Source organism: Molothrus ater, chromosome Z, assembly GCF_012460135.2.
Source record: "Molothrus ater isolate BHLD 08-10-18 breed brown headed cowbird chromosome Z, BPBGC_Mater_1.1, whole genome shotgun sequence".
NCBI classification, from domain to species: domain Eukaryota; kingdom Metazoa; phylum Chordata; class Aves; order Passeriformes; family Icteridae; genus Molothrus; species Molothrus ater.
In genome coordinates this window covers 9166748-9180957 of record NC_050511.2, presented here as the reverse complement: position 1 = coordinate 9180957, position 14210 = coordinate 9166748, and the positions used below count along the sequence as shown (strand labels likewise).

Here is a 14210-nt window from a genome sequence, read left to right as displayed (position 1 = left end):
TTCAGCTTCCCTGGAGGCTTGACAATTGCTAACCTACATATTCATTTGTTTACCTTAGCTTCAGGTGTCAGCATTCAAACCAAGTTCACTTCCATGTCCAATTTCTCTGAAGCATCTTCTGTGCCTCTCAAAGTCACATCTACAGTTCACTCCACCAGTTTTATGGCTGCAGTCACTGTCTGATGGTAAAACTGTCAGCTAACACAGCTCCCTGTACCCCAGGAAGGACCAACAGGATATATTTTCTGGTGTGGGGAGTCAGTCTTCCACAGTGAGAACACCCAGAAATACTTTGCTTTAACCATGTTACGAGATTTTTACCCACATTTAAATCCTGGACTACGTGCAGTAGATCTCTTGTGCTATCACAGCAAAATCTCTTATCAGCTCTTCCCAAAGCAATTTCAGCCCAGCTGGTTCTCTTTTATCCACACTAATGCTGCTTTACAATTTTGCATCACCAAACCACAGTGGAATTTTCCCAGTCACCTCTATTCCTCTCTTTCTAGAGTAGGAAAGCCCTTCCAACACCTCTGTTCCTCTCATAACCCCCACTCCTCATGACTCCTTCTAACCTTTTGGGGCTAGTTCTGAGTCCTAAACTAACAGCCCCCTTCCCACCATTTTAGCCACAAGCTTCCCATCCTGCTTTATAACACAAATGTGTTTGCACCCTCTAGGAAAACTAACTCAACACTACCAGTTCAAATGTTTTACTTATATTATTTACTTCATAAAACTGTAGCAATTATCAGGGATCCAGTAACCCCAACTTCATCTGCAGCACTAGCTCTTCCATGACATTCTATGAGGAAAAAGAAATATACAATGCAGGCCCCCAGGAAGAGTGCACTGGGTTAACTCATATATATTCAAACTTCTGTCGCGTGCTACTCTCCTCCAATACAGCCTGAGCACATTTCTACATCTTTGACTGAAGTGTCAGGTTTATACAGAACAGTAACTTCAAACTCAAGTTTACAACAGAAGTAAAAGGTCTGTCACTAGAGCTCTGGTAAACCACACTCCTCCCACCAAGCAAAAGTGTAACAACACAATGATTTAACACTGAGATCTATTAGGGCATGGCATGTCTTGATCTCTTTTTAACCATTGAAAAATATGTCAACACCTGTCATTACAGTCAGATTATATTACTCATAATATAACATCCACTTGCCTCTAGTCAAGTAACAGACATTACCAAACTCCTTTTTTTCCAATCCTTAAATACTGGAATGGCAACGAATACAACTTTCATAATAGCTTCTCCAACCTAAGGAAAGGCACACCAGATTCTGCTGTTCTGATGCTGAAGCTAGTAAACCACTTCAGCATAAGAAGCAGAAATTCGTCACATATCAACATAAAGCTACCAAGACCCATAAAAAATCCTTCATCAATTTTAGTCCAGAATCTGATCTTCTTCTGTTAAGAGTCTAAGTTGTTACATTTTAAAAATACTATGTATTACAGAGGGTCATACTAGATGATTACAAGAAGCCATTCTGGCCTTATAACTATGGAGTTTCTAAGCAGTTAATCTCCTCCAAAAATCTCCTACTAAAATGAGCATACACAGACTCCACTTACTCAATTTGACAGGTCAAAATCTAATAAAATTCTGCACATGCAGCAAGTTATACCAGGTGGGAAAGGCTGAAATAAAACTACTGTTTCATGTCCATTTTTCCCTTCCTACCAATCCATATCCACATTGCATGCCAAATTCAAGTCACACACTACAAGTTTAGATCAGGTTCAGATCAGAAACTCAAGATTGGGGGATGTCTGAACCACAAAATATTGAGAGCTTCATTTAAAACCATTACTTTATTAATCTATGAAATGGCATTATGATTTTGGTAAGGTCAGAAATCCCAAATCCAAAAACAAAGGCTATCTCAGCTTTCTAGTAATTTATGACCTCCCCAACTCTCAAAGCCAAGCCCCATGCACAAAGAGGCCAAACAGCCTCCTGAAGAATACCACCTGATTGCCTTAAAAGAAATCTTACAATGAAGAATAACACATGAAATTTGGAAGAGGAGCAAATGGGGAACAACAATTTTCTACAAAGTGTGTAATAGTTTACTGAGCAGCCAAATTCCTTCCTCTCACAAAACTGACAAACTGCCTTAGCACCCGTGTGTCTGGTACTCCTGGCCCTATAGGAAGAAATAATTACTGAAGATTTGCACAACAAGGATTTGTAGCTGTCCAATGTGTAATTGCAGCTATAACACTCCACAAGGACTTTGTTTGCAAAGGACTGAGGTTGTTGGAACAGAAGAGTATGTGGTAACTACAAGCAAATAACCACAGGTACCGAAAATCTGAAGTCCCTGGACATTTTCTGAAAACCTGTTCTGAAGTTTACACAAGTCTTTTAGGAAGGAAAATGTATCTAATAGGTTTCTATCTAGAAATTCAGTATTTACATATTCATCAGCTTTATGTTGACTATCATATGTGACGAATTTCTGGTTTTTATGCTGAAGTGGTTTACTAACTTTAGCATTAGAACAGCCGAAGTTGGTGTGCCTTTCCTTAGACTGGAGACGCTATTACTGAAGTTGTACTCCTAGCCCTTCCAGTACTTAGGGATTGGGAAAAATGGAGTTTGGTAATGACGCTGGATAAAAGCTCTACATATCCTATATGTTCCAGGTGATGTAGTTCCTTCACAGTTCCCTTTGCCTTATCCAAGCACACCTGAATCATTGGCACATGGACTGCAGCATTGTGCTGCCACAACAGCTCAGAAAAGTGAAGGCTTTCATGGGCCGCCACATTTAGCTCCAGATCCAAAATCCTTTCAGCAGATGCCAACAAAGACAACAGCAGGTTGGTTATATGGTGCAGATTTTGCCTGAACAGAGCAGCAACCCAAAAGTGAAGGGACAAAGCATGTTGGGGTTTTTTTTAATGATGTTTTTTAAGCTGAGTATTACTACATTGGCCTGAGCAGAGAAAATAGAAGTCTTCCAATACTGAGAAGCATAATTCTGCAGTTATTTTATACCTAATAATTAGGTCTCTAAGGTGGAAATGTTGGAGTCTGTTTAGCAGAGCATTTAGGTTGTAAAGATTTAAGCGAGTTAAGTCACAAGAGCTTTAAGTAATAAGGTTAAAACCAGTATTCCTTAAAGGGACACGGTCAAGGCTTGAAGCCAAATTTCTTTTCAAACTCGCCAACAGATTTAGGCTAGAGATTATCCTGAACAAGACACCTCCTCTTATCCTTCATCAGACAAGACATCCCAGTCCAATTCACTTTCCATTTATACAGTATGTTCAACTCCAAGGAAGAGCATCAAGAAACTGAGGTCAGCACAAAGCTGTTGAAATGACACATTTTCTTTCTGTTTTTTAATGCTCCAACTCCCCAGATGCAGGCAATCCAAAAGGGAACAAAATCAGGATTTTTAATTCCTTTAACATAGTTCCTACCCCTACATGCATCCTGCCCAGGAATTTTAAGATTTTTTACAAATTTAAGTGTGACCAGAAAAATTAAATCCTGCAAACTAAGCAGGCAACATTTACTCATACCTGACACTGCCTCAATTTTCTCTCACCACAGGGTTTCCATGAGCTGAACCTCTCTCAGCAAATGATTCCATGCTGAGCGCATGGACCCACCTCCCACACAGGTCTGTCCAAAGCCCATCCCAGCTCATCTGACAAAAGGATGAACATGCACTCAAGAGTAATATGGATGAGAAAGCATAAACTAAGTCACAGCCATTAGTTGGCAGCATTCCCTTTCATTTTTAGGATGCCCACATGTAGCTATCAGAGAGGCAGCATTCCTGCCAGTGCTGTGCTCCGATTCCTTGCCACTTTCCACAACAGCAGGACATGAATCCAAGCCATAATATGGTGCTTAGTAAGTTCAACCAGCACCAGTCAAAAAAATTCCTCAGCTGAGGACTTACCATCTAACTCGATCCCCTAGCCACAGCTGGTCTCTTGCACCCCATGCTACACAAGGAGGGAAAGGCTGCTAAGATCTGTAGCTACTCAAAATTTTGGGGTTTTTAAGTGTAATTATTCAATTATTCAAAGTTCATAATGGGGAAAATAACTTAAAAGGACAGTAAGAAATCTATTTTGAAAGCCTGGTGAAGGAGTTAGATGTCACTAATGTGTTAGAGATGTGTTAGATGTTTACAATGCACCAAGTAAATTACATTTGCATCTTTTAATGAAACTATCAACCAGAGATTTCTCAGGGTTGATCAGATTCAGGAATCATTTATTAGGTGTTTTCCAGGGGACCAAAAAGCCACTACTCCTCAAGCAAGAAGGACAGCTGAATTCCACTCCACCTCAAAGAGCTATAAAGCCATGGTAAATTACAAGAAAGAAACTGTATTGACACAGGTTGTGTGGCCCAAGATGTAGGAAGTTAAATGCACGGAAAAGCAAGAGACTTAACAAAAAATCTGAATAGAGACAAAACACCAACAAGGGTATTGCCCTCCCAACTCATCAGCTGATTTAACTGCTGATGGTGAAAAAGCATTAAGCATCCCGCAAACATCTGCCACATGCTCAGGAAGAAGCAAGCACTTGTGAGATCAGGTACTTTCCAGCCCATGGCAAATGAAAATAATGTTAAATATTCAGTGCGCAAGTAATAAAAATCAGAAGGTCTAAGACACTGCAACTTGCATGTAACTGAAGTAGTCTGTAGCCCAGTGACCTTTGTTTTAAATGCATCCAGAAAGATTAGAAAAGAGGCTCCAAGAAGAACAGAGTATGACACCCAAGGTGACACACAGAACACACCTGTAGGAGGTCAGGTACCTACAGATCACTGAGCACTCCAGACAAATGTCTGAAATGTCTAAAGAGTTAAAGTTCTGGTAAAAAAAAAGATGCCTACTATTCAGCACCAGCTTGGAAAGACTGATCCAAACTGTACACACATGGAATTTTCTGAGACACACAACTCAGGGTAGAACAGTGTCTCAATAAAGTGAAAAATGACATAGTATGGGTGAGTATCCAGTGAAACAGTAATAGAGAGTCACTTGAGAGGCTGGCCATGATCAGTGGTGTTTCCCATCCCAAAGCTTGCCATATATCATTCTTTCTCAACTGGGTATTTGCCACTTACACAAAACCAAGCATGACACAGATGCCAGTCAAAAGGCAAATAATAAAAGCAGAATTATGCACAGCAGCTTAGTCAGGTATAAGGAGAGCCTAAGAGAAAAGAAAATCCATCTGAAATATTTCTAAATGCAAAGAGAGCTGATCCAAATGCTAGGATACACCTATGGAACAGGAATCTGTGTCACAGAAAGCATCTGCCAAATTTTACAGGTGACAGTTTACAAGCAAAACAACACTTCAGCAAAGCTCTTGGTAAACATGGCTAAAGCAGGCACAGATAAGCACACACCAACAATACAAGTAAAGCAGATTTTAGTTCTCTGACAATGATTAGATCAACACAACAATACTAAATGCAATTTTACTACTAAACAAACTTTTCAAGTACCGTCAAAAGTAAAGGCAGCAGAGAAAAGCAAATCCAAGTGCTAAAGAGAAACTTTAAACTCCTGACTCCAGAAGTCATTCTATCAAACAAGAGGCAAGAACACCAAGCTGCTTACATACACTTCCACACCAAGTAAATGCCAGGTATTAACCAGTAAGCTCTAACGTAAGAAAGAGGCAGAGTTAGTGAAGACTGTACGCACTTTCACATCAGCTCCAAATCTGTTTGCAAGACCACACAGGGAATTATCAGAACAAAAAAGCAACAGAGAAGGAGTTATTAGACACATCCCTGCAGTTCAAGATCTCTTGGAAGAGCAGCAAGAACAGCTTTTATGGAGTGATTAAAGTATTTTTCAAAACACCCAGTAAAATTTGACCACAAGGCACAAAAAAATATCCAGGAAGAATTTCAAAGGAAATATATAGGAAAATGATTTGCCATCAGACATATGCATTTCACATGCATTCAAGTCAAGTATTTGAAATAAGGTCCTGGATTAAAAAAGCAGTTTAATTTGCTTGGACTTTCATTGCTGCCGTGTAAGCCGCAACTAGATCTTGGAAGGTTAAGAGTTTAAAATTAGGTTCTTTCAGCATTTAGATTAAACGCAGCACTTTATTGCATATTAAAAGAGTATGCTAATAACAACTTTAACAAGTTAGGCCTGTCAGATCCAACACTGAATAGACAGCTCAGAGTACACCATGAGAGCAAGGGGGAAGCAGACACTTTTCCAATTCAGGAAGAACCTCTGTACCTTCCCTTCATCCCACTGAGAAATATATGGAGATTTCAAATAGTTCATAGTCCCCTAAATACCTAAAAAGTAGATTCCACACTGTTTGCCCTAACAGTGCCCAAAGCTGAAAGGGTGAGGATTTTAAACAGGAAATCAGATGATCACCCGTGCATCAAAAGCCAGACATGGTTTGCAGGTTTTACTGAGCAACTGAAAAAGCTAGAAATCTTAAAAAGTTTTCTCCAATTACACCTTTATAAACCTAAAACTTAACTCTCAACACAAAATGTTCTTTCAATAGAGAACACTTCTTTCTTAGCCTTATTACCCAAATTTCTAATGCACTTTATTGTGCTCCAGCATTACCAACACTGGTAACTCCCTGACTAAGGACAACTTGTGAAATGGAGCTCATAATAGTCACACAGCAAAGTCTAAATGAATCATTATGTTATTTTAATATCCTAGTGTTATAACCTTGCATTTCTGCTATTACTTTTAATCTTCAATTCTTCATCATTCTGACCTACAAAAAGGTAGATATGGTTTTTTTTTTTTCAATTCTACAACCATTTCAGAATAGTCGTAACAGCAAGACAGAGGCACTGCATTCAGTCTTTTAGAGAACACTGAGGTAAGCTGAGGCCATTACACTAAGGTAGGGGGAAAATCCTTTAAAGAGAAGTTCCTGGCACTTGGCCACTTGTAGGTATAGGTATCTCTCAGTATACCACAAGATTGAACATGTTTTCATTTCTTTTATCATCAACATCCATTTCCATTCTCCTTCTTTGTTTACTTCATTTGGAAGTCAACGCAGTTCAATTCAGTACTGGAACGCAAATTTTTCTGGCCATGCAGGGATGAACAGTTAATTCTCAGAGTGGTATTCCAACACTCCAGCTGTTTTGACAAAAATGTCACAAGCTCTTCTAATTCCTCAGCGCAGCCACAAGATAAACATTAGGCAAACAAAAAAATATCATTCCTAACCTCCAGACAATGTCACTTAACAGAGCAGTCAACTTGAAATTCTAGCGTGCAAGAGCTCACCCAAGTCATTCTTTCACGTAACTCTGGCAGCCGAATCTCCACAGATATCAGACCCCAAGATAAAGGCACATTACACAAAAGCACCATGACCTTATGGGACTAAGTCAAGTACTGTGCACAGGGATGAGGGAAGAACCCCACTGCCAACATCCTTGGCATTATAATTATCAGGTGGGCCAGGTAGGTCAAACACTTCGCAATACAGTGACAGTGAAGATATAGCATAAGCTGCTATGAAGCAGAGAGGAGAAAAACTAGAAGAGAACCATCAGTCTTGAGATAGCAAGGGCTGTGGACAAAGAAAGATGCAATAAAAGTGAGCAGGTGAAAGGGCATGAACTATATGTCAGGATCATGATAAACAGAGCCAGTGACCGAGTGATCCAGCCTCAGCAGGGTCTACTTTGCTATGACCCCTGCAAGCTGTGCTGAGACAGCAGTTATTCCCATCACCAATTCAGGAGACAGGAAAGATCAGGAAAATAAATTTTATCTAATTTAGATGTGGGGTAAAATCAACAGTTACAAGAGAAAGCCAAGAAAGTTAAAAATGCAAGACTGATGCGAAAAACTAGACTGCTTCCCTGGGATTAGTTTTATTTAATATGTACTATTTTCACAAATACAACACTAAATGCAAACTAATAAAGCAAACTATGCCAAGAGAAGATTATCAGACATAATCCGGACACAGCTGCTCTGAACAGGAGTGTATGCAACCTCTCTTGCACTTAAGCAGTGGAATCAAAATATGAAGAAGTCTCCTAAAAGCCTCAATCATGTAATATTCAGGATTTCTTTTCTCCTTCACTTCACTTACACACACTGCATATTTTCCTGCTTCAAAAGAATCCCTTAATTTGCTCCTACAACAGCCCATTACCAATGGCTTATTTCACACATCCCCTGAACTGTTGCAGACAAGCCCAGACTCACAATTCCTCTGAGCTTAGATTTTCTGTCAGGTGTTTCCTATTTCTATGGCAGATACAGCTCAATGATTCTGGAAAAAACAGAACAAAGCAAACAAAATACACCAAAGAAACAAACAAAAAATGCCACATAACAAAACAACAACAAATAAAACAAACAACAAATCAAAACAAACAATGGGGAAAAAGAAAAAAAAACACACACACACAAAAAATTCTTTGTTCTCCAAGAAAGTAAGAGAAATGTAACACTTGACATCAAGAAGATATATATGCTAGCTGGTCTTTCAGGAACAAAGGCAGCACCCAGACATGTTTGGTCACAAACACTGAGCACTGTTTTAGATTAGCGATTCATTAAAATACTATTAATGCGCACAATTCAAGGGGGGTGGAAAATAAATCAATAAATTAAAACACTGTCCTTCTCACTGGCAGGCTTCTTGTGATGCTGACACTTATGGCTTTTTCCACATTTTCCTTTATATGGAAAACTGCAATCCAGATGCTATGAACAGTGTCCCAATCACCTACATTTATTCCATGGGGGTTTTTGTTGTCTTTCTTTGTTAGTCTCAGCTCTACCCCATCCAACCCCACACTACTATGTAGTCTTACATGTGTACCATTTTGAATAGAAAAAAAACCAGCTTTTCCAACTTTCTTACTAACAGCTCACTGCTGTCTCAACAAGATTAGTTCATTTCGGTGGAAAGGTAAAAGAATCAAGAGAAGTGCCATTTTGTTGGGCTTTTTTTAAAAAAGTAACAATTAATAAAGCCACCTCCTCCTTGCCCCTGTTGTTTTATCTCAGCTCCTGGTATCTGTTTTGTTTTTCACACTGCTCTACTTCAACATACTTCCATATCATGTTAGATGGTTGCTCCTTGTGAGATCTCATCAGCTCATCCTTTCAGTCATGCTTATTTCAGAAAACATGTTTCTTGACGTTTAGTAAATTGACTACATTCTGCAATCTTACAATAAAGTTGTTCAGTATCATCTATTTAAACAAATTCTGGTGTCTTCTACTGTCTTCACACACCAGATGGAAATGGAAGATAAAATTTTCACAGTAATTCTTCACACAAAGTCACCAGCCACCTCAAATTTCTTCTTTAGCTCTTCACACAAACAAAGAATAAATGAAACACAAAAGCACACCATTCCAGGCTCCTGAAATGCTTTTGTCCTAAAAATTCTACAGATCAAGAATAAACACCTTGAAAACAGAAGACACTTTCAGCAGCTCAATCATTCAGTTCATGTTCTTTCACTATTTCTCGTGAACGGCATGTAAATACATTCTTAAGACAATCAGCTTCAAGTGGTATCAAACCCATGTTACTTTAAAGGACACTCTGAAAACATTTTGAGAATGAACCACCAACAAGAATTAAAAAACCCCTGTAATACACATAGGCATCCTTCCGCTAGTAAGACTCAGCTTCAATGAAGAGATTTTGGCAAAACCTTCAAAATGGGCTAGACAAGTCTGCACTTCACATTTTACACAGAAGTGTACAAAAAGCATATTTAAGATAAACTTTGCAGTTGTGCACCTCTCCTAAGCCCTTAAACAAAACATGTGTTTAATAAAAGGGCTGAAACTTAATTCGGAAACACTCCCCAAAAGCAGCGCTCTCCACAAAAGAGCACACCTTAAGATGCTCTGTTGGGCATCTTACACCATCACCGACACAGGGCTTTTGACTCAAAAGAGTGACGAACAGCTGGATAAGGAGCTGTTATCAACAAACCCGTGTGTGTAAAAGAAGAGCTGAACTGCCAGCAGTGCCAGTTTTTTTATCATTCCTGGCAAAGGAGCTGAGAACATTAAAACTACACTTCTAAGCCGCAGGGCACGGCTGCGCTCGGGGACGCCCGGTGACCGCGGCGTTCAGTGCAGGGAGACATGTCCCAGTAGGGTGAGCCCTGGCAGATGGTTTCCCCCACGGATTTCTTTATCATTATTTTTTAGCACAAGGCAGCAAGAAATGGGAAACAGCAGACAGCACTATAATCCACTGAGCAGAGAAAGTGCCGGCTTTCCGCAACCTGTTCAGCAAGGGGACGAGGCTCGATAGCAGGATGAGGAGGTAATTAGGAATGTATGCGAAATAACAATGCACGCTCTAAGGCGAGTGTACGGAGTGACAGCAGCCTGCTTCCTGCCCGCGCCGTTCACTGGGCGATTCAACTCGTGTCCGAGCCAACTCCCAAAGTCAGCCACGGCTCGTCCCGGGGCTCCGGACCTCCCCGGCCCGGACCGCCGCTCCTGGACCCGCACCTGCTCCCTCGCCATGAGGCACCTCCGGCCCAGGGGTGCAGGTGGCGGCTCGGGCCGCGGCCGCCCGCGGCTCAGGGCGGGAGGCACCGGCACGCCCGTCCCCGCTCCAGGGAGGCTGAAACCCACTTCTCCCAGGACAAAGCCAAACCCTGCCCAGGCGTGTCCCCCCCTCCGCCGCCGCCGCCGCCACCGCCCCGCTCACCTCGCACGCAGAGCAGCGACATGGCGGCCCCGGCAGCCGCCCCCGTCTCTCCTCATGCCGCCCCGCGGACACCGGGCGGCGGCGGCGCCTCAGGCGGGGCGGGGCCGTCCCGCCGGGGCAGGGCCGAGTGACGACGGACGCGTCAGGGGGAGCCCGCGGCCAGCCGGCCGGGCTGCGCTGGGGCGCGGGGCTGTGTTGCTTAGGCTTTCTTCTTTTCACGCTTTTGTTTCGCTCCCGGAGGGTGAGGGAACTCGATGGAGGAGGAACGCCCTGGATGTGTCTTCGCTGGAGTGCTTGGACAGGTTCTGGTGTGCTAGCAGAAGAATTATGGATTGTGTTGAGAGGGACCCTTAGGGATCATCGAGTCCAGCTCTTGGCCCTGCACAGCACAACCCAAAAATCCCACCATGTGCCTGAGAGCATTGTTCAAACGCGTTTTGAACTCTGTCAGACTTGGTGCTGTGACCACTTACCTGAAGAGCCTGTTCCAGTGCGCAACCACCCTCTGGGTGAAGAACTTTTTCCCAAAATCCAGCTAAAACCTCTCCTGACACAACTTCAGGCCATTCCCTCAGGTCTTGTCACTGGTCACTGGAGAGAACAGATCGGTGCCTGTCCTGCTTCCCCTCCTGAGGAAGAGGTAAACTGCTGTGAGGTCTCCCCTCAGTCTCCTCCAGAATAAACGGGCCAAGTGACCTCGGCCACTCCTCATATGGAGGGCTTCCCTTCAAGGCCCTTCCCCATCTCCACTGTTGATGGAGGAGCTCAGCTGATGATGAAGAATTTCGACTGGTGCACAGCAGCAGCTGTCTGTATCCCCCCTCACGTGGAAAAAGCCATAAGCCAACACTTAGGGAAAAGTGGGACAAGCAGATGTGATTACTGTGTACTAAAGCTCTGTCTCCATACCCTTCCAGCTACAATGGTCAGCCAGCTCTGAGGGTTTCCAGAACCCTCCTGTTTGTGTGGCTGGTAATGCCCGGTCCAGCTCTCTGCCTATCTAGTCTATTTCAGACCCCTCCAAAAGTTTGCATCCCCATCTTCTGATTGAGCAGCTCACAGGTCAGCTGCCTGTTGCAGAAAGAACCTCCTGAGGTGGTTTCCCTTGAGTCCAGTTCAAGCAGTTTTCTCTGATTGCCTCTAATGCCTTTAGTGCTGCTTCATCCCAAACTATAAATAGCCACAACACTGCAGAATGTGCTTCTAATTCCAAACAGAAGATCTAGCAAATAATTTCTGAAATTGAAACTCAACAGCAAAATGTCATATAATGGGATTGCTATTCAGTTAATATTTAGAACAACTCCAAAGTCTGCAGAAAGTGTGAAGGACAAGACTCCTGTTTCAAAAACCAACCATTCTTCCCAAGGTTCACACCTAGACAAGGGAGATGTAATTTCTGCACAGCAGATATTTCTGCCTTTATGTTTGCTGCCCAGAAGTGCATCAGTGAAGGGAATGTGTCAAAAACATACATATCTCTGAGATACCAAGAGGAACCACTTGTAAGGATAAACTATGATATTCCTGCAAACAATCAACCAGACTGTGTGCTAAGGGTGTTACCAAAGGCAGACTCAAGGGACTGGGAACACTTCCACTTAGCAGTGTGAATGGGAACTGTCAGTGCAGGGAGCTGCAAGTGCCAGCACTGAGGCAGCCAGGGAAGACATCTCCTCTTCTTGCCCCTGAAGTGGCTTTAGTGCTGCTGAAATGCTGCTAGACTCTGCAAAAGCTCTGCTTTGCTTCTCTGTGAGTTCATCACATGCAGCAGCAGCAGCAGACTGCATTGTGGCAGTACCTCATCCAAGGCTGCCCCACCTGTGAGCTGGGGCCTCTGACTTTGTAGTTAACTTGAAAACAAGTTAGTGTTTCACTCTGCAAAGTCCATTATTATTTACCTCCCATGTGTCTCAAGGTATAGTGCCCTGTCCCTGGCCTTTTCAGATCTCTACTGCTCCTTTGCATTTCTTCAGAGCCTCAGAGCTTTTCATTAGCAAAAGGGTGTGCTCAGGGGTCCATGAGCTGCCCTGATGCCTTTCCTTTCCGATCTTCTTTGCAGCCTTGTTGCAAACAAAATCGTTTGAACTGTACATAAACTAATTTCTGCCACAACCACACAATTTCATCATGACTGTTTTCCTCCCTTTACTGGGCCCCATTGCTCTGACGGTCCTAATTTAAAAATTAAAACATTCGAGGCCATAATTGTCACAGACTGCGTCACACAGCACCTGGTACAGCAAGTCCCTATCTTGCCCACAGCTTGTAAATGCTACCAGAATAGGAAAATTATCTCATCAAGGGCAGATGATGTCATATGCATTTTAAAATCATAGTAATGCATTATTAGCAAGTGCGGCAATTAAGTGTCTTGTAGCTAGGATGAGATCTCTTACTACCAGCAGTAACAGTGAACACTGGGGTTATCACAGATGTTATGATTTCCCTGCAGTTTTGAGGTCTAATTAGACGTAAATGTTTTACCAGACTTTGTCTAATCAAAATAAATAATTTCTACTTGTGTGTCTGTCCATCTCTCCTCTCCTTTCCATCTCAGATAGGCTGGAAGAAAGAGAAAGTCATTGCTGCAAAACTTCTGCATGGTAGAGTTACCTTCTTCTAAATAATGCTTGCTCTTTGAAATCAACTTCCTTAAGTTTTCCCAGCTGAAGTGACACTCCCCAGTGGATTTTGCTCCGTTATTGTTTTTAGTTCTTCCTCTGGACATTGTTGTCATAAATACAAAAAATAGCTTAGAGATAGAAAAGCTGCAGTAGAAAGAGGGGTAAAAAACCCCCAAGTTCTGTGCTATTGTCAAGCTATTAAATATGGCTGATCTTTCCAAGTTTGTTTCTAAAAATCCACAAAAGGGAGTGCCAGGTTCACAAATGCTTAACTAGAAGCAAACCCCTAAAACCTGTTGCAGCAGACCAGATCTAAACTGTGCAGCTGACAGTGTGTTCTGGTAGCACAGGCAACACACTCCATCAACAGTGTACTTTTTTTTTTTTAATTGGAGGCTTCTGCTGAATTAAAGAGAAAAAAGACAGTGCAGTGAGCACACTACAGTAACTTCCATACACACTGAGAATGTCTGCCTTCCTGAACAACAAAAGGTACTCTACAAACACAAAACAAAGACATTACTGTCAACTCCAAAGTGACGCCTGATTTTTTTACTCTCTGAAGAGCAAGAGTTAATTTTCTCTGTCTACTCAGACCCCAGCCATTGGTTCTCAGTTCATCTGCTGTTGAATAGGAAAGTAATAAATGGGTGATACTCCAGTCACTGCAGCTTACCACCTGTTTTATACCTGCCTATTTGCTCTACTTTCCCTGTTCAGAGAGCAATACTATAGTTATATTTGCAGTCTACATAAACTGTGTTTGCTTCTTCTCTTCTTGTTCTGCATTTTTTTGAGTTTTGTATTTATTACTAGAGAATGGGTCAGGCTGAAAGTCAGTGTGTAGCA

At 42.1% G+C, this 14210-nt stretch overlaps 1 protein-coding gene across 1 annotated transcript in view; it reads right to left on the bottom strand.

Annotated features, from left to right (window-relative positions):
- Positions 1–10799, bottom strand: part of UNC13B (unc-13 homolog B) — a 207087-nt gene extending 196288 nt beyond the window's left edge. Inside the window, exon 1 of the mRNA XM_054517797.1 lies at positions 10735–10799. Coding sequence (XP_054373772.1) covers positions 10735–10756 — 22 coding nt within the window. The 5' untranslated portion in view covers positions 10757–10799. The remainder of the gene's footprint in view (positions 1–10734) is intronic.
- Positions 10800–14210: the final 3411 nt, after the last annotated feature.